Genomic DNA, 20,776 nt, shown 5'->3' with positions numbered 1-20,776 from the left:
CCTCTAGATTTCCTGGATGTTTTGAGTAAAGAATTGTTCACATGAAATAACGCTTGGCATAACCTCAACTTACCGCCCCTCTGCTTGGTACTCAGAGAGCAGAACCTCCATCTCCATATCGAATCTGCGTCCTCTATTTGATCTGCAAGTAAACCCACTCCTCCTCCCACGCTCGCTGCCGCCTAGGCCACTGAGACCTACTCCTGATAGCCTAATAGGGGCCCTCTCACTCTCCACAAATTGTATCATATCCCTCAAGGGTACAAAAAATGTCTTTATTCAGTTACAGATAGAAATCCATATAGAAAGTGGCAACAGTGGTACCTTTTATCATATTCCTTTTTTGTAGTACTTAAACTCTTAACACTCTGAGAACAGTGTATAGTCCTAAGGCATTTTCGGACCTGTCCTTCCAATACAGCTTCTTGGCTCAAGTAAGGTTTATTAATGATCTTGTAGCTTCGCACCTCACAGACCCTCCTTAGTACAGAAAAAGAAGAGCCATACTTCTTAATATTTATGGATCGCACAGCTGTCTTTGACACTGTCTACCATGCTACCTTCATCCACACCCTGAAGCTACAAATGGGAATCACTCGCAACATCCTTAAATGATCATTACCGTTCGAATTGACACCAGTTAGTTGAAGTGGGTACCACAAGATCCCAGAAGATCCCTACCATCTGCAGAGTCAACCAGAGTTCCATACTGTTCCCAGTCATCTTCAACTGTTACACGGAGCCCCTTAGGGAGCTACTCACTGATAACAGCAATAAAATGTCACTAATATATTGACAACACACAACTATACTTGAACATCTTCTCTGGTCCAGATCTCCAACTCTTCAAACACTGCCTGCACCTCAATCACACTTGGATGGTCAGCACCTACCTAAGAGTGAACCCCACCCAGGCAGAATTCCCGTTATTTGCCAAGAACAACAAGCAAGCCATAGGACAAACTGGCTTAATTACATGAACCTTGAGACCTTTGAAGCCGACTTTCAACCAATTCTAAGTCACTTGGATTCGCTTTGGACATCAACCTCACCCTAAAGAACCACATTTCCAAGAAAACAAACACAGCCTGGTGCTAGTTCGCTCTACTAACGTAAGTTAAACTGCTGCTCCTTGAAGTTAATTTAAGAACTGCTGTTTCCGCCCTAGTATTCTCTCATCTGGATGGAGGAACAGCCTGCTACATGGCCTCTCAGACTCAACAATGGCCCACAAAAGCTGTGGCGTTTTACATGCTGGAGCATGTCTCACGAAGGGCATCGAGAAATATGAGCACATCACCCCCGTTCTGGGGGAACTCCACTTGCTCCCTTGCCAACCCTCATCATCTTCAAAACCAGCTGCATCATTTACAAAGCAATCTCATCCTGCACTCAGCTGTATGCCTAACATGCTTACCATCCGGGCTGGGTAATGGCACACCCACAGCTAGGACACCACAAGATGAGGGACAAACAAAGGACAGGGCTAGAAAAATCCACTCGACCGCTCGCATATGCAAACTAAATTTAATGAGGTCGAGCTGTTTTTAGGTCCTACTCGCCCTTTCCGGTGAGTAGGAAGACAAACTAACTTTTATCCTCGGCCCGTGAAAACGGAGCAAATGTGACAAGATAACAAGATTTAAAGGCATTTTTTTTGCTCACAAAGGTAAGGAGCACTTAAAAAAATCATGTTATCTTGTCACATTTGCTCCGCTTTCAGACACTGAGGTCAAGTAGGGTGGAGTTAGGTCGAGAAGATTTTTCAAGGTACTAGTCCTGCAGGACTAGTACTATTTTTTGGATTTTTCGAGCCCTGAAGGAGAGTAAAAACGATAAAAGCGTGGCAAAGGGCCTTTTCCAGCTATGCAACCAGGATATGAAACAACATATAGGTTTCCATCAGTCAGAACCGCCTCAACCCAGCTGCATTTCATGAATGTGCTGAAGATAACACCATTTTAAAAAACATTACAACATGATGCAGTTAAAGTCCACAAACCACCTACCTCTCCAGATCCCTTGCTGACTGCATCCTTGCCTCTAACCCTGTACTGCACTCCACTGGCTTTGGCTAGGTTTGCTCTATACAAATAGCACACACCTACAAATATACATACATGTAGAATGAAGGTGAAGGCATATTTGAAAAAGGGAAGCCTGCGATGCCACTGGTTGAAAAGGAATGCCGGAAGACACATGTCGATACTGCATGGCCAATGAAATTATTGTTAAAGCTGGTCTTTTACTTGATGAAAGAGAGGTTTAACAAGCATATGACCACCGACAAAGTGAAAAGTCATTGATCACATTGCTTTTTACTTTGCCTTTTTAACTTTTCTTTTTTAGAACGCTAACAAAAAACGAATATTTTTTATTTTGGGCTTACTGTGTCGGCATTTACACGTATTGTGCCACTGTGTGTGGTTTCACTGAAATGGTCTTTCTATTTTCTGCTTATCTTTCATGAGTTACTATAATTTGTGTTGCATGCTGCATTTAACTGCTGGGGCAAAAACTGGTAGGGGGGGGGGGCGTTAGTCCATACTTTTTACAGGGAGGCAGTTTTTACCGTAGGAGAAGTGGATAGGACACTAGACCTAGTCAATGAGGGTCGTGCAACAGGTATGGACTGTGTTCACGCGGACCTATTTTTAAACGATAGAGCCCGCTGGAGGATTTATATTTTGTATGTGGCAAATGCCATAGCACAAGGGATGGAGGTACCTAAATCATGGAAAGGTGCAGAAATAGTGCCAGTGTACAAAAAAGGGGATAAGTCGACAGCAGGTAATTATATGCCAATAAGTCTGATCGACTCTATTCAAAAAATTGTGGGGCGGCTTGTATTTAGGAAAATCCAGACCTGGATGGATGACGATAACATTCTGAGCCACCTCCAGGCTGGCTTTCGCCCGAAAACAAGCACCATAGACCAGGTCTTCCGGTTTATTATGTTATACTGGCGCACTGTGGTTTTGGAGAAAGGCACCCTGTATGCCGTCTTTGTCGATCTAAGGGCGGCTTTTGATCTTATTCCACGTAATATCTTGGGGCAAGTTCTTGCAGGGCTTGGGATGGCACCTGAACTGTTGAGCCTAATCGTCCGCCTATATGAGGACACATTCGCTCGGGTTCGGTGGGGTCGTCGGGGGGAGGTTACGGAAACCTTCCCGGTCGAGCGGGGAGTGAGGCAAGGTTGCGTCATGGCGCCTACCTTGTTCTAGCTCTTCGTGAACGGGGTGGCGGAGTACCTCTCCCTGATCCCGACTGATGCCCCTGCGATGTGCGGTGAGCGGTTCCTGATTCTCATGTTCGCGGACGACACCTTGATATTGTCAAAAACGCCAAGTGGGCTCCAGCGCGCTTTAAAGCGCTTCGAAGACTTTTGTCTGGAAAGGGGCCTCGAAATAAATATGGCAAAGACAAAGTTTATGGTTCTCAGTGGTCGTACATCTGTTGGGTCTGTTAGACCCTTCAGAGGGATGATATACATGAATGGCTCCCCGTTGGAGCGAGTCGACTACTTTACCTATCTGGGGGTTACCCTCCAGAGAGATTTGGGTTGGACCAGCCAACTAGATATTGCAGTGCTAAAACACCGCCAGCAGGCTGGCATTCTTCTGAAAAGGTTTAGCTCTTCAACAACAAAGCCCATTAGCCCACTACTGGAAGTCTATGGAATGAAGGTGCTAAGTTCGGCTCTTTACGGCACCGAACTGTGGGGTTTTCAGAATTTGAGAAACTTGACGCTAGCAGAAAATGAATTTCTGCGGAAAGCATCTAGCGTTCCTATAAGTACCCCTTTAATACCTCTTATGTGGGACCTTGGGAAAAAAGCAGTTCAAGATCTTGCTTTTCTGCGGCCTTTGTTGTACTGGCGCCGCCTATGGACCACAGATGAGCTACAGCACTATGCACAGGGTTTGAGGGAGATAATGGCTATGGACGGCTGTAAAAAAATACACTGGCTGAAGTCCATTCGGTCCCTAGTATATAGACTGGGAATGAGGGAACTATGGGATGACCCGGCAAATGCTCTATTCCCCTCTAAGAAAATCCTGAAAGAAAAGTATTGGGAGATGGTAAATGCAGAAATTTATACAAATGGTCTCTCCTCACACTTAACCGGACATTTTCTGGAGTTTAAGGCCGAACCGAAGCTGGAAATATATTGGGATGCCATAGAGAAACAGCAGGACCGTAAACTCTACTTCCAACTTAGAGTAGGCTCCCTTCCAGTTAGGTCTTTCACAACCAAATGGGCAGGTGAGAGTGGCAAGGACAAATGCCCTAAGTGTGGGGAAAAACAAGAGACAATAAGTCATCTCCTTTTTTTCTGTCCCTTGTATACTGCCCCTAGAGCTATGTGGGTTAAGCCAATATGCAGATTGCTTGGCACACGCAGACATGCTGAGGCTCTAAGAATCCTATGTAAAGTTCCTAGTCCCCCAATCGCTATTGCTTTGGCTAAATTTTTGAAATGGGCATGGGTAATTCGCATGCGATCAATTGCAGTCAGGCCCTGAATACTAAGTATCTATCACCGTTAATTATGTGAAAAACACGGGGGATGCTTTACTTTACGAGTTATGTGCAATATTACCCTGTACTGTATGAAAAATGAAGTTTTTTTTAGGATTTTAGGATTTTATGAAATTGTTAAAAATTGATATTCGGCAATAGTCTGTAATAGTTTAATCCTTTCTTAAGTATTTATAGTATTGTTTTTATGGATTTTATACTGGAAAACTATGGATTTTTATGTATGCTTTTATGATTTAATTGTCGAATAAAGTTTTTGAATTTGGTAAGGGGGCCTCTTTTGCACCTTGCTGTCTGCTCTAGTCGCTCACAGGGTGGCACAGCATGCACAGATAGGTCCTTAACTACTTAAGCAGCTCCACTGTGCATCTTTGCAGAAGGAGTGCCAAAAGCATGCCAATCTACACCCTGTTCATGGCCACGACCAGAAACCCTAGCTATGTTCATCACCTGCTCCTGTTCCTAGCCCGTATACAGCCATTGAACTCGATAATCACAGCTGTTTCTTTCACAAAAGACCCCTTCCCAGCTATTAATCCATTGGGATCTTCAAAGTTATTAGACTCCAAGCTGCACCGTTAAATGTCAGATCGCTTGCTAAACACCACACTGACATTCACCAGTTCATTGTTAACCACACTATCCAAATCTTCTTTTTAACTGAAACATAGATTGAAGAAACTTCCTTGTCAGAGATTTCGCTTGCTGTTTTACTTGGGTTCAAAATTGTCCACGCTGTACAGAAGACCTCTGCGGGGGGGGGGGGAGCTAACGATCATTTATCAGAAATCACTGGTAGTGCAGAGTTTGAATATAAAGGTGGCACTCATTGTGGGATGCAATTTCTTTTATATCACTTCTAATTTAGGTTTATTTATTTACAGTGTTTTTCTTGAGCGCTTCTTCACTGAGTGGTATTAAAGTGCTATACATTATAACATACATCGGCATATTGGGGAAGTAATATGCTTACAGAAAACATCATGCAACTACAAGAATTTGAAGAGAACCCAGAGAGGTGGGAGGTATGGGGTAGTGGTAAGGGAAAGAAAGGGTACAATAGATAGGGAGATACTACAAGCAAATAACAAGTGACTATTTTAAAAACGGGTATGTGGGGAGAAATATCAGATTTGTGGAAAGGGGAGGGAAGAGCATTGCATGTATCTTCAAGCCAGATGATTGTTTAATAGGAATGGCTTGAGTTGTCTTCTAAAAGGAAAGGATGTCAAGCATTATTCTTAATTGACTGGAAAGGGAGTCCCAGATAGTGGGCACAAAACTCTGAGCTTGGGATGTTCTGAATTTCAGGGGTTCTAACAAGAGGGAGTCATTGCTGTGAGATTTTAGAGAGCCACTGGAGATTTTCAGCAATTTCTTGTTTGTTCTCCGATAGCTCGTTTTTTCGTGTGCACATGTGGACAATAATTTGATTCCGTTAATATTGTCAGTGCAAAATCTTGTGAATAAGTTTAATTTGTCTGCGGTGTGGCTTGAGTGAGTATTTAAGGTTTCTGAGGTGTTAGATACATTTGAATACTGTGCTAGTTGGTTTCGAGGAGCGGGTGCTTTACGTTTGAATGTAAGAAGCCTTCACATACTATATTTCCGTTTTGTATATTTTTCTAGCTGCTTTTAGTTTGGATTTATTTCTGGGCGATTTATCCTTTAGCCGTAGTTTCTCTAGAACTTTCGTCCTGGTTCAGAGGTTAAGTTCTTCATTGGACAATGACTTGTGTGGTTAAGTTTCTGGGTTGTTTCCATCTTTTAGCAACTATTGTGTCTTCAAAGTTTTCCATTATCCTGGAATACCTCCTTGACGAGTCATTGATATCTGCATGAGAGTCTGCAGTGACTAGGAGGGAATTCAGTGTCTCTGTGAGGTCTCTGTTTTTGCAAATGAAATTTTGGCACTATCTTGGGAAAAATATCCAAATTGAAACTTCATTTGTAAACAGAAGGGAAAAACATACTGGTATGACCAGCTTACTTCAACAGGTTTGGAATGGAAGATGCTGTTTCTTGGGGGTAGGATTAGGTCCGGGGTTCTGCCTTTGACGTGGGTTAGAGTTGTTTTAGGTTGAAACTTTCACAATATCAGGCCTGTTTAGGTAGAGTTTGGATTTATTGTTTTTCCATTCAATATTAAAATCCCCCACATAAACACTGTTGGGAAAAACTGTTTAACTGTGGGAGGTGTATTCATTTATGTGTTCAATGAAGTGTTTTGAGACTTTAGGTGGTCTGTAAATTAGAAGTAGGAATAGGTCTAAAGCAGGATCCATTGATATTGCTATTTTTACGCTTTTAAAAGAAAGACGGCAGTCCCAGGGTTGGTAAGATTGTACAAGGGATCCATTGTTTATAACTGCAGGACCTCCACCCGATGGGCTAGTCAGTTCATTCTGAGGCTATTGTAACCAATTCGTACAGGGGGGATCTATAATAAACTGAGAAAAACTGCAGAACTAGAATTCTGCAATGCACGAGAGACACTATATCATATTTGATGAGAGAAGAGATTTGTATACCATGGTCCTACACTGATCTAACATTGTGAGGAATGCATTATAAATAGGCTCTTTTCTCATTGTGGATTTTATATATCGTCGGTCTGCAGGGCCGGGCTGGGAACCAAAACCGGCCCTGGCAAAGTTCTCGGCCAGCCCCCCCCCCCCCAGGGGGGGTTGGGGATGCGACCGAGCTCTTTGGGCTGGGGCTGGTTTTCGGCCGATGCTGCAAAAACGGCCCTGTAACAAAAACGGCCTCCACGGGCCCAAAACCAGCCCCCACCCTTGCGGCGCACCGGGAGATTGCCCGGTGCCCGCAACGGCCAGTCCGGCTCTGTCGGTCTGCTGATTAAAATTAGATTATCAGGATTGGCTTGGATGTCTGAAGAGACTGGTCTCTATGTGAAGAGTTGTGCACGGATGAGGGCAAATCACTTAATCTCCCTGTGACTAACAAAAAAATGAATGTGTCATTGTGTAACTAACTGGTGCTCATGTAAAGCGCTCTGATGCCTTCGGGTCAAGTTCGCTCTACATAAAATTCTGAAGGAAGAAAAAAAAAAAGACAGCACGTCGTAGGGGCTTGGCCGCCTAATGGTGCAAGAGAGTCTGGAGCAATGGGTCTCCGTAAAGAGCTGAGCACGGGACAAAGGCTGTGCATAGTAGGGGCTTGGTGGCCTGATAGGGATTGAGAGTCTGGAGGGATGGGAGTGGTCTCTCCGAGAAGCTTTGCAAGGGGCAAAGGTTGTGCATAGAAGGTGCATGGCCATCTAATGAGGCTTAGGTGTCTGGAGACAGTGGGCCCTTCATGAAGAGTTGTGCACATGGTGAAGGCTGTATGTAGTAGGGGCTTGGCCACCTAAAGGGGTTTGGATGTGTTGAGGGAATGGGTACTCTGTGAAGAGGTGTACCGAAGGCAAAGGCTGTGAGAGGTTCAGTTCAAATTAACTTTTATATTATTATTAGTATTACATACAACTTACACTATCTAGTATTATATATACTACAGTTTACTTTTACTACTATAGAGTAAATTGAACAGTAGTAGGGTGGCTGTTATCAGTGATGTAATCAATGACGTCACAGAACATATAATGAGTGATGTAATATGTGAGGTCATAAGCAGTGTATGGCGGGGCGCAAGTTATAGTTAGCTTAGTAAACTATAACTGTGGATTTTTTTGTTTAAAAAGTTACGTTATAACTGACAATTTCACCGAACTACAGTGCCGCCTTAATCTTTGCATTTTTTCCCCCCAATTCATTTCAGGGAGTTTTTAATCAGATTTACCCAACTTCCTCACTCAGCATACATTTCGGCAGTTAGCGCTGCGGGATTGGGCGCACGGCCTGGCCAGTGACCAGGTCAGACAGCCAGCCCCCAATGGGGCGACAAACCTCCTGGTGGCCGAAGGACGTGGCGTGCGGCAAGGCTCTGCACTCAACCTTCTGTGGGTGGACAACCCTACGCTGTACACAAAGGTTGTGCTTAGCGGGGGGTTCGGCACAGGCCCTGGCCTGGCATCATTTTAAAAAAAGGTAGGCCAACTGGATTTGTCAAGAGGTCATGACATCAATATGTATATATTGCAAGCCTATTGTCAAGGGTACCCCATCTTAATATATCAGTAATCACGTTATATTAAAAGGCACTCATTATTAATGAAAAGTGCTACATCGTTAATCAAGACAATTGTCGATAAAGCATTTTCAATTGTTAATCGTGTGTCAGAGTCTTTCTTCTACACATTCAGGACACATAATGTAACCACAGAAAAACCACAAGGATTCCCTGCACTTCATAGCCAAGGAGCAAAAGCTCCAGGACTAGGAGTACTTGAAAATGATGTAGCATTGTCTGAGGGTCATTCTTTCAATGTCCCAAGAAATTTAGGACAATTTTACCAAACACTTCTTTAAGTGGATGTTGCAACTTCTGTAGCCTCTCATAGCACTTATTTAATCTATTGGGAGTGCATCTGTGATTCTTGGGTCACCACATGAGCAGGTAAGTATGCAAAGTAATCCCTTTGTGGGAATTATGGAGAGCTGTGAGGCAATGAGCAGTGAATATGAAATGTGCTGCTCTTTCTGTTCTATTTTGCTTTTCCATCTGCACACCAAGGGCCCGATTACGATATAAGTCGGAAAGCCTCTGACCACAGGTTGGAGGCTTTCTGATTTACATCGTCCATTTCAAATCCGATAGCCTTATTACGATGAAGGCTGTCGGATTTGAAACCAGCCGGTCGGACCGACTGGCTTCTGACAGACTCAAGGAGCCCATCGGCCAGTTGGAGGCTGCTCCTAATCCCCTATCTACAGCGTTTACGACATGGGGATTAGGATGTTGGTTTCGGACAGGCTTTTCATGTCGGGCTTTCCAACATTCCAACTAAAATGAATGTGTCCATCTGTAACAAAACTGGTGCTCATGTAAAGCGCTCTGATACCCGATGTCTCGGGTCTAGTTTGCGCTACATAAAATTCTAAAAAATTAGATGATCCTCAGACCAATCACACTCGCTTTAATACCTGGCAGACATCAGCCTTAAATGCAGTGGCAGTTTTAAGCAAATCATATTCCAAAGAGCTAAATTGTCTGCTTCTTGGTTAACTTACTCACTCAACCTCACTTGCTGAGACAACGCTGGTCTGAAAGGGCCTGGAAGGGATATGGCAACACAACTATTCTTCAGATGCAAAGAGCCAACACATCAATGCACTGAGAAATTATAAGAAGGAGATCACCAACACCAGAACACAATTCTATACTTCTCGCATGATGAAGGTAAAAATGCGCAATAGAAAATGTTTAAAGATTGTTCAGGAGTTTTCCAATAAAACCTCAAAATATCTTTATATAAAGTTCAAAATACAGTGAAGAGCCCATCATATGCTACTGTACTAAACTGTTTCAGTCTAGTAACAAAAAGGTAATGAAGGATAAGATCAAACATCTTCTTTGACCATAGAAAAAAATCAATATATATAACTGTGAAAAAATAGCCTGCCCAGTATTTACCGATTGCTTCTGCTGAGCTGCCTGTTTTCCTTCTGATCCATGGAACTGGGTTTCCTTCTTTCCCCAACCCAAGGTAATAAACTTTCCTGGGAATGAGAACAGTTCAAAGGAAAATAAGTAGAAAGGCAGTTTAGCACAGTACCCAACAAATTACGTTCATACGACTTCCAGAACATGCTTCCTTATAATACATATTTCTGCCATCATCACCAAATTGCTGTTTCCAAAGATGAATGAGAATTGGGCAGCCGGCATTTCACTTATCCCTTACTGCAAGAGTACATTTTCAATATCACATACCTGCAACACCAGTTCATGACATTTTTTAGACACTTCAGCCTTCAATAGGCCATCAGATAAGGTACCAACTACCTCTATACCGCATACAGAATGCATAAAGCACCATTGCATTCCTTTAAGTAGCAGTGCATTTCTTTCAGCAACAGGCAATACGCATCTGGAACGGTTTCCTTATAGCGAGTGTCTTTTAAGGGATAAAATAAAAGCGGGACAGGCCACAATATTGCTTTATATATTTTAATACAATTTTTTTCTAATGGGTTCCGTTGTGATAATCTGGCTATCGTTTAAGTCATGACCAGACAGGGCTGCCCGACTGGGGTCGTTTGACTTCAGGAGTACACCCTTTTAACTACAAAAATTCGCCAGTATGCGGGGTAGAGGACATAAGGGGGAACCCTATATATCACTTCATACATAGCGAATACGGTAACGGTCTAAATAAGTTAATGGGCTCATTAAACCTAGAAATAATCTTTGGTCCAGATCCTAAAACAGATAGCCTCCTGAGTTCCTTTTACAAATGGGGTGGAGTCCACAATAGATTACATACTCATAACTCCTTCTTTAGCTGAGAGGGTCGTAAGGACATGTAACTCCTTCACGACATATAGGGACCATGCTATGTTTTTTTTGGAGCTGAAGGTATTAACATCTGAGGGACAACCTCGTAGAAATGCTGAAATGCCAATCGTGTCAAGGAAAAATGGGATACAGCTTAAATGGGCCCACATTGATGTAGCTCGTCCCTGAACTTATATTAAACACACAAGATGACATCCAATTATGTCTAGACCAGGAAGCAGAGGCAGGGATAGTGGTCCCAGCCATTTGTAATATCCTACTAAAAATAAAATTGGCCTCAACTAAAAACAAAAACCTCAAATAGTGGGAAAGGTAGGGGCTGGTTCAATTCCCCATGCACAAAAGCTAGAAAGGCACTGCTGTCTCCCTTAAAAGTTAAGCTTAGGAATCATGATCAAATACGAACGCTCCGGGCTTCATACAAAATTGGCAAAGAAAACAAGAGAAAAATAAATCAGGGATGATCAATGGGCTGATTTGGAAAAGGCAGCCTGTTCTGGAAATAGCTGTGAATTTTCGAAAATAGTCAATGCACCATACTTTAAAACCCCTATTGACCCTACAACGGATGTAAACGTAGATGAGGAGTCATGAGTTACTCATTATGAGAACATATTCTCTTCAAATCCTGATACCATGAACCATCATCATCTGACTACCCAGGAAACGTCTCATGTATCAATTTCATTCACACTCAATGAAGTAAAGGTGGCGCTGAACTCATGTAGTTCAGGAAAGGCCCCAGGACCGGACGGGGTTCCAATCTATTTTTTCCAAACTAACCCCTACTTGTGGATCCCACTCTTAACCAATGTCCTAAATAGCATATCTTTGATAGGCCCGCCCCCTTTGTGGTCTCCGGGGGTTATTGTACCCATTCATAAAAAAGGGGCTAGGTCGGTCCCTAAAAATTACAGACCAATATCCCTGCTGGATACAACATCAAAGCTTATGGGCCGCCTCCTCCTCTCTAGATTAGAGAGTTGGGCCACAGTAAATAAGATCTTGATTCAGGCTCTTTATGGACTCCAGCAGGGGAGGTGTACTGTACCAATGCTTGAATTTAGCATTGACCATTGAACAATACACCACCATGAAAGATGGCAAATTATACATGGTGTTCATTGTCCTGGGTGCGGCGTTCGACTGCGTGGTCCATGATAAATTATGGGACTGGGACATAATGGAGATGATGGGGGTTGAACCCGCTATTCAAAATTTTATTAGGCAATCGTACGGCTTCCGTGCGTTACACTAAATCGGGAGATTGTACATGTCTTTTTAAAATTTCCAAAGGAGTAAGACAGGGCTGGGTACTAGCCCCATTTCTCCTCTCCCTATATACAAATGGAGCGGAGAAGGCGCTCACAGTGGCTACTAGGGACGTTCCCCTCTATGAAAACCAGATGCTACCGATACTGCCTACGCAGATGACACGGTTTTAATTGCAAGAACGGGGATCGGGCTACAAAGGCTTATAACAGCGTTTGTCTCTTTTATGGACTCGGGACAGCTAAAAGTAAATCAATCCAAATCTCTTATGATTATAGATGGGGGAACTAAAAGGGACAAAGTCCCGCATTTTAGCACGGATGCAGGAAAAATTGAGGTCGGAGACTCTTTCCTCTATTTAGGTATTCTTTTTGACAAAGATCTGTCATGGGCAAAACTGATGGAAGGAAGCATGCTGGTGATGGAGAGGAGTATCTCTGCCGTAAAATCTTTTCCAAAGAAATTGGGCGCCAAACCCCTATTGGCAATAAAAAACATATACCAGGCTAGAGTAAAAGCAGCCGTGACCTATGGAGCCGGGGTCTGGGGCACGGTCGCATCTACACCACTACACATTATCGAAAATACATTTTTTAAATCTGTAGTGGGCCTCCCTCTGTCCTTCACGAATGGGATCTTACATACGGAATTGGCCCTTTCTTACATATCAGATCATATACAACTAGCCCCACTCCTCCTATGGCATTCTATTTGGAGGAGAGACACAGTACCTCTGAGCCAAATGGTAATTAAGAGCTGCATAGAGATGGATAATTGGAAAAGATCTAAGTGGCTAAGTTACGTGGAGACAGTTTTAAAAGAGATAGGCCTCCACGGACTCTTTAAAGATCCTCTGCTTTGTAAGAAGGTGTCCAAGCAGGAAGTTATTACCATGTTTATGTTGATGGCTGAACACAAGCGTATGGAACATTATAAGAGAAACACGCAGCACAGGTTTATTACCTTAACCCACAACTAATGGAGGGAGATTTCTCCTAGCTAGTCAACATAAACAGTGCGCAACATAGATTTATATTGTTAAGATTGCGCACTAATTTGATTCCTCTAATGCTTGATTATCCTGAAAAAACGTATAACCACTCCAATCTAAGCATGTGACCGTGTGATAATCTATCACCCCAAACTGAAATGCACTTGGTTTTATTCTGCAGGCTCTATGAGAGCGAAAGGAAATCCCATCTGAAACCAATTTTAAAGAAAATGGGCTTTAAGCAGTGTCAGGTAGCACTATTCTTTCTAAATAACATTGCCCGACCCTTTGGTTTGCTACTCTGTAGCAACATTCTTATGGGCCTGCATGACGAAAAGTAAGGGGATGACATGTAGCCCACTGAGTTTGATCAGTAATCACAATGTAACTAGAAAGCGATATGAAATGTCTTATCTTTTATATTTTTATGCATTCTCATCTTATTCCAGGATTGTGAAGACATATTTGTAATTTAAAGGATAATATTTTGTAATAAGATCTTCTTATTGATGTATTTATATGTGCTTTTATGGTTATTTTTAATATGATCGAATAAAGATGATGATGATGATGAGTATGAGGGGGGCCCATGGTGGAAATTCCTGCTACAAACTAGCCTCCTTTAGGCTAGGAGGAGCAGGTGACATCTATGCCTTAAAAATCTTTGGTGGGTTCTGCTCAAGTAGCTAACTTTGATTGCTCTTCCAATTGTTACATCTGTTTTTTGGGTGTAAACCACTATTCTTTCTTTAAAAAAGCAGCACTGGTTTTGCTTAAGGCAGTTAGTTCGATTGTTTTTTTTAATATTTCTTTTTATTAATGAAAAATAATAGCAAACAATACAGTGGCAGACGCCTTACATCATATTAAAAGCAAGTCTCATGTAGAAAAAATGACGAGCAAATAACGGGGGATCCATACAGCGAAAGCAGATCTCAAGTTAAAATGGCGTACAATCTTACAATACGCAGTAATTATCAATCCGACTCATCGACATCATTGACCAGACCACTACTCATTTAAACAGGATTTTAAGAATGCGAAAAAAGCGAGTTGTTGTCAAAGGCAATATGATAGAAACAATGAACGGATCTTCGATCATTATCAATTAGCAGCAATTAAAGACGTAACACTGCGAAGAGTCTAAAGCAACGCCAGCACCCCAGGACACGTCTGCCCACCAATCAGGATATTCCCACTGAGAGGCGTCCACTATCAGGATTTAAATAGGAGTTCAAGACATACAAACCCTAACTAAGACAATACAACAAACACCCTTCCCCCCTCCCTGCACCTCTGCATAAGGCTACCGCCCCACCCCAACTAGCAGCGTGCCTGTCGCCCCATCTAGCTAAATACCAAACAAGGAAAGTGGTGGAGGAAATTGTCATACACGCTCCCGGTCTCCTCCCCCCCTCCCCCCGCCAAAAGCAACGACCCCTATAGTCAAAATGTATTTTTATAAAAAGAGAGATTACTGGCAAACTAATAGGGGAAGTTATAACAACCACCCAGACTAACGTTTCAGCAAAGTCAGTAGAATCCAGAGTCCATTTAAAGCCTTAATATCGAACCCACACAGTCAAACTCACCCCTGGCCCTTACGATCTTTCATGCGAGCTCCCACCATTAGAACCACTGTGCTGTCAGGAGAATCTGGTGTGTAGTATGAATGGTGTGAGAGTGTGTGATATGTAATTTTTTTACCAAATTGTTTGGGGTATGCCTGCTGGTGTACATAGATTGGGTTTAGGTGTCTTGTATAAAATGTTGTGTATAGGTTGTCCACTTTGTATTATATTTAATACACATGCATAAATATTTTTTGAGAAAACAATTTTCAATTGACTGCGAAATAAACCAAGTAATGATGGCTTAAAAACGTCGACCTTATTGTTTGATTCGTAAGGTTGTTTAACAAATTACGGTTTGAGTTTGGCTCAGTATTGGCAACTGTTACATTCTCTAGTTATATGGACTCAGCCTTACTGAGTCGAGTCAAGACCCTGTTTTGTTTCTTGAGTTTCTAGAAGAGGCACAGCTTCCATTGTTTGGACCAGTCATAGGAATATCCTTGAAGGTCAACTTATTGTGATGGTTGTGAAACCCATGAGGGCCCCCATTGAATAAATCAGTGTGTCAGCCATTGCACTGTTTCTAACACTTAATTGAATTTTGCAAATTTTAACAATGAGCCCGGACTGGATAAGACATTTATCATGTTAATTTGTGTTAAAGGTAAATGTGTAGGCAATCACTATCAACCCAGGTGCCCAGCAGTAACATATGGGTTTAGCAGCAAGTAATACGATTTTTATGTGAAGCTGTCAAGGATTTTCTTCAAGTGCCAGGACCTATGTGTTCATCTATTTCTTTATCTAACATGAATAGGAATGCTTTCTCAGCAAAAGTCTAGCAAATCACACCTCAACACCAAAGGTATCACAGTGCAGCCTGGATTGCCTTCAATACCATGAATAATGTATGCCTGGCTTTATTAGGGCCTGTCTGTGAACCTGCCTTTCATAACACTGTGTGGGACATAATTCAGTGGAACTATTTACATGCGACCCGGTAGTTGTGTTGGTGTCTTCTGTTATCATGTTTCAGTATGAACGCAGTTCTGAACTGTTCCATACCTCTTGGATATAGTCTGCATCAGCAGCCCAGCACCTCAGATAAAACCCAGAATCGGTGTTAAATATGTCATGCAAATTGGGGCGAATCAAGGTAAATTTTATAGAAATAAACAACAAATATGACTTTAAATCTGTTATTTCTAGAAGCGAGTGTGGTGTATGCCGTTATGTTTACCCATTCTTCTTCTTCTTCAAGATCTCTACCCAGGAACTTCCCATTTGACTCTCAGCTTGGTAAGGGGCTCAACTTGTGGAGTCTAGTAATTTTCTGTATATTCCCAAGACCATTATCTTTTCCTCCACCAATGATAGCATCACCTGCATCACCATAATGGTCTCAGGTTCCCCCACTCTCCTGTTCCACATCAACCGCACTGGTCAATTAGTCATAGGACAAGAACTTGCCTAGGGGAACCCCATAATCTTGCATTACTTCATCAAAGGTACGGAGAGTACCTGATTAATAAGATCATCACTAAAATGAATGAACAACTTTCCCCACAGAGTCATATTTACTGTAGTCAGAACATCCAAGAGTCTTTCGTGACTTGACAAGAGAGGGATAGGTGAGTACATTATTGTTCAGTTATCACAATTCAGATAATGATTCCAATAGTGTCTGACAGTCATTACAACTTTAGGGAGCAGTTGTCTATTGGTGTAGTAGATCCCAAGTAATAGTTCTCATTGTGATTTCAGTCGGGTCATGATTAATAAATGTTGGGATTCCTGTGACTGGGTTGTAGAGACCCATTTGGCAACGTGATGCAGTTATGCCGATACATAAGAAAAAAGTTACTTACCGGTAACAAACTTTTTCCTGTATTTATATCTTTCATAGATTCACTTGCTTGAATCATCCAGTCATCTTGCTGGGAGTCCAACAGTAGCCATAGTAAGCTGTACGATGGTAAACACATACAGAATAGCTTTAACATGGCCATAACAGTAAAGTAATGGCTGTAAGAAGAAACTCAATACATTTCTGGAATCGTAATAAGACGGGTAACACTATCCAAAATTGTGATAGTTCCCAAACTGCTGTACTTCTTTACCAGCCGGCTGGTCACTATGCACATTTTATTCAACAAACTAGTAACAGGGTTTAAATGATCGATGTTAACCAGCATGATATACAGCGTAGCGCAGAACAAACTTCGATCCCTTCTATGACGCGAGGTGGATTAGTTGTCTAGAATATGAGCTAAATTACCCAGCATTAGATCTTTCATAGATCCACATGCTTAAATCATTACTACCAACAAGCTAGGAGTCCCAAGGTAGACACATTGAGCACTGCAATGCTTTAGCATGCATGGCCTCAACTGTAGCCTACACAAATCATTACAAAATATCAGAAACTTAGCCAATCAGAGCAAAGTACACCATTCACCTCTCCTAACTCAGGCCACCATAATTTAGATTCCATATCACTAGTGTTCAGTAATTTATTGCATACTATTGGCTTGAGTTGGAAAGAAGGGTGGGTCGCATATGTCGCTATGAAAGATACCAACACCGGAAAACCTCAGTTTCAGGTAAGTAATTTCTTTCTTATCTAGTATTTGATCTTTCATAGATTCACATGCTTTAATAAGAACAGCAAGTAGTAAATACCACACACCTATTAGTCAGCGGTAGAAGAATAATAAAAGGCTAAACAACCTTCCCTTACAAGAATAAGTGGCACAGGAGTGTTTGTCCTACTGCTCATCTCTTTGTGATTCTGAATCTAGGAAGTAGTGTTGTGTATATCTTGGTCTACTCCTCCATGTTGCTGCCCTGCATATATAAACTATTGATACATCAATCAAAAGGGTTATAAACAAGGAAGCCCTTCTTGTTGAACTGGCTTTTACAGTCCCTCACAATGTCTGATCTGTTTCTTTATGACAGAACACTTTTGCAGAAGACACCCAACGAGCTACAGTGTGTTTTGACAAGGGTGACCTTTCAGTGTAAAACCATGTGCTACAAGTAATTGGCCAGACTTCCTAATTTGTTTAGCTGTATCAATAGAAAATGTTGAACATCTTTTAAATATGTAGTGCTCTCTCTGCTGCATTAGTTGGGTTTTTGAAAAAAGTCTTTAGAACCAGTGGTTCATTTAGATGAAAGTCTGTTGGCACTTTCAATTGGAGGAGTAGTTAGTTCTTAAGATAACCTTGTTTTCTCCAAACTGGGGGAATTGTTCTTTTAATTGCAAAAGCTTGAATATCACTTACCCTTTTAGTTGATTTGAGGGTGAAAAAGAGGGTTACCTTCTATGAGATAGAATTTACTTCTCCCCCTATATTGGCTGGAAGGGCTTTTTCATCAGTTGAAATAAAACATTATTTAGCCACCCAGGATAAGCGAAGACTCTGCAAAGGCCCTTAAGAAATGCTCTAATAAGTCTGTTAGACCAAAGAGATTGTTCTTTAAAACTTGAGAAATAGTGGCCAATTGTAATCTGATCAAAGCATGAGAGTTTTGAGTTTGACAAGTGCAGACAATATGATAATATTTGTTGAGACAGTAAAGTTATAGGATTACATTTATTCTGAACACATCAGGAGCAAAAAACGTTTTCACTTTGCTGTGTATGTCTTATTGGTGTACCCGGCTCTTACTTTCCATAGTATTTATCTACAGTCTTTTGGAATTCATTGAATTCAGAAGCCAGGATGACAATTTCAGACAGTGAGGGTTCAGATAGAGAATTTGTTCAGTGTGGCGAAATAATAAATTCTGTGTTGGTCTCAATCATATTTGTTGTTGTTCCAAGAGGAGAAGTAGCTCGGTGAACCAGTATTGTCTTGGCCACTATGGAGCTATGAGAATTATTCAGTAGGGCCCCCTCTTCATTTTCAACAGCACCCTTGGTGTTAGTGAGTTTGGGGGTAAATACGTACACATTATCAACAAAGCATTTCCCATAATCTTGCTAAGGGGCTCCTGCTGGCGTAATGTTGGCATTTCCAGTTCTGGTTGGTAGCATATAGGTCTAGTTTTGATTTTCGCTAGAGATTAAATATCTTCTTTAGCTGGTTTTGATTTAACTCCCACTATTGTTGTCCTGCTAAAGCTGTCTGCACATAAATTCGATAGGCTCTGCATTGATCTGATTGTGAGATGTATTGTCCAATTTCATCTCTTCTTTGCCTCTATGGATAACTGGAGGGATCGTGTTTCACCTTGTTTATTTATATACAGCATGCTTGTTGTTTTGCCATATGTATTAACACTGATGACCTGTGTAAGAGCAGAGCCTAGAGCGATAGCCCTCAACTACAGGACACTGATGTGCATTTGAGTCTCTTTCTCTGAACCTGATCCATTGATTTTTAACTCCTGCCTGTGGGTACCCCAAACTTCCAATGAGGCGTCTGTTGTCATAAAGAAGTAAGCTTCTTCTTCGAGGAAAGATGATCCGACTGTGGTGTTCTTGCATTAAAGCCACCAGTTGAGGGTGCTTTTCATCTGCGATGTTATCCATATTCAATCGTTGAAATAATGTCTCTTTTGCAACCACTGTTTTCCAATGCCTCTTAAAATGGCCTCATGTGAAGGCAGTAGTGCAGGATCGAAGGAATGCAAGATGACATCACCCCAATAAACGACAACATTTGCATGCTGGTTGTTTTTTCTTTTTGCATGTGAATCACCAGAACTGCCAAGCAAGACACAATCTCTTCTGTTGGGAAGGTTTTGTTTATTCTTGTCTCTAGAACTGCCTGAAAAATGTAATGCTCCCTTGAGGGTGTGGAGAAGATGTGTCTTTGTTTAATGTTAGACCAAGATCCTTGAAGAGCTGAAGGCAGTTTGTTGTAGACTCTGTAGCTGCTGTTAATGTTTTTTTCTTTGACCAGTCAATTGCCTAAATTGGGGAATATTTGGCAACCTTGTCTCCTGAAGTAAATAGCTACTGATGCCATGCACTTCGTAAAATTACTTTAAGCAGATTTGAGGCCAAAATGGAGACCTTGAATTGATAATGGTGATCGGCCTACTGAAATCTCTGGAATTTTCATTGAATGGGGAGAAGAGGAATATGAAAGCATGTGTCCTTTATGTCCAAAAATGTCATATAGTCTTTGGTTAAGGAATTGTAGAACCTCCTGCAACTTTACCATGTGGAACCTTTGCTTTTTCGAGATATCCTTTTGGTTTCAAGGATCTAAAATTGGTTTCCTTTCTAGAGACTTTCACCATATGAGAAAGAAAAATGGGAATAAAAGTTAAAGTCCCTTTGTGTCTTTCGAAACAATTATAATGCTCCTTACCCAACTATGTTGATTTCCTTCTGCAACAGATGTAGATGATGATGGTTCGTCTCAGGCGGCGGTGTCGTTGGAGGTTTGCTACAAATTCTAACAGGACTGTATAATAATATCCAACACCCTGAGGTAATGTTGACTCAGCTGTAACAGGAGGAGATCTTTCCACCTCCATTGACGACCAGGGGTCTGTCGACGACGACTCCTACATATGTACTGTGAAGTACTGTGGCTGTCGTCAACTTGTCAATGCCTCTTTAAAGCTTCAATGCTCCTGGTTTGCATCCCAGCGCTCTTGCAAATGACTGGTTCATGGTAGGACGTAGATGATGGAGGGCCATACGAGATTGCTGATGATAGGGCTGGCGATACTGAAATTAAGACGAAGCATACTGTTGGTATATATAGCATTGACAGCCCCCTCCTTATGAATTCATTTTTTTGTTTTGTTTAAATATCCTTTATTGATATCACAGGAGGAATGAAAACATGAATGCTACAACATACATATCTCTACATCTCAAAGATGTCTGTCATGTTTGAGGGGCATGTCGTACAATGCAATAGTCCTCCGCTTCATACATCATGTCTGCGATTCATCACAACTGTTCCAGCCATGTCGGTGCAACAAAGGAAATAACATTCTGAAA

At 41.8% G+C, this 20,776-nt stretch overlaps 1 protein-coding gene across 1 annotated transcript in view; it reads right to left on the bottom strand.

Annotated features, from left to right (window-relative positions):
• ELP1 (elongator acetyltransferase complex subunit 1) overlaps positions 1 to 20,776 on the bottom strand; it is an 861,256-nt gene that overhangs the window by 678,266 nt on the left and 162,214 nt on the right. Inside the window, exon 6 of the mRNA XM_078676240.1 lies at positions 10,081 to 10,166. Coding sequence (XP_078532366.1) covers positions 10,081 to 10,166 — 86 coding nt within the window. The remainder of the gene's footprint in view (positions 1 to 10,080; positions 10,167 to 20,776) is intronic.

The sequence above is a fragment of the Lissotriton helveticus genome, chromosome 2_1, assembly GCF_964261635.1.
Source record: "Lissotriton helveticus chromosome 2_1, aLisHel1.1, whole genome shotgun sequence".
NCBI lineage: Eukaryota > Metazoa > Chordata > Amphibia > Caudata > Salamandridae > Lissotriton > Lissotriton helveticus.
The sequence above is the reverse complement of the archived record's forward strand: the minus strand, read 5'-3'. Positions and strand labels throughout refer to the sequence as shown.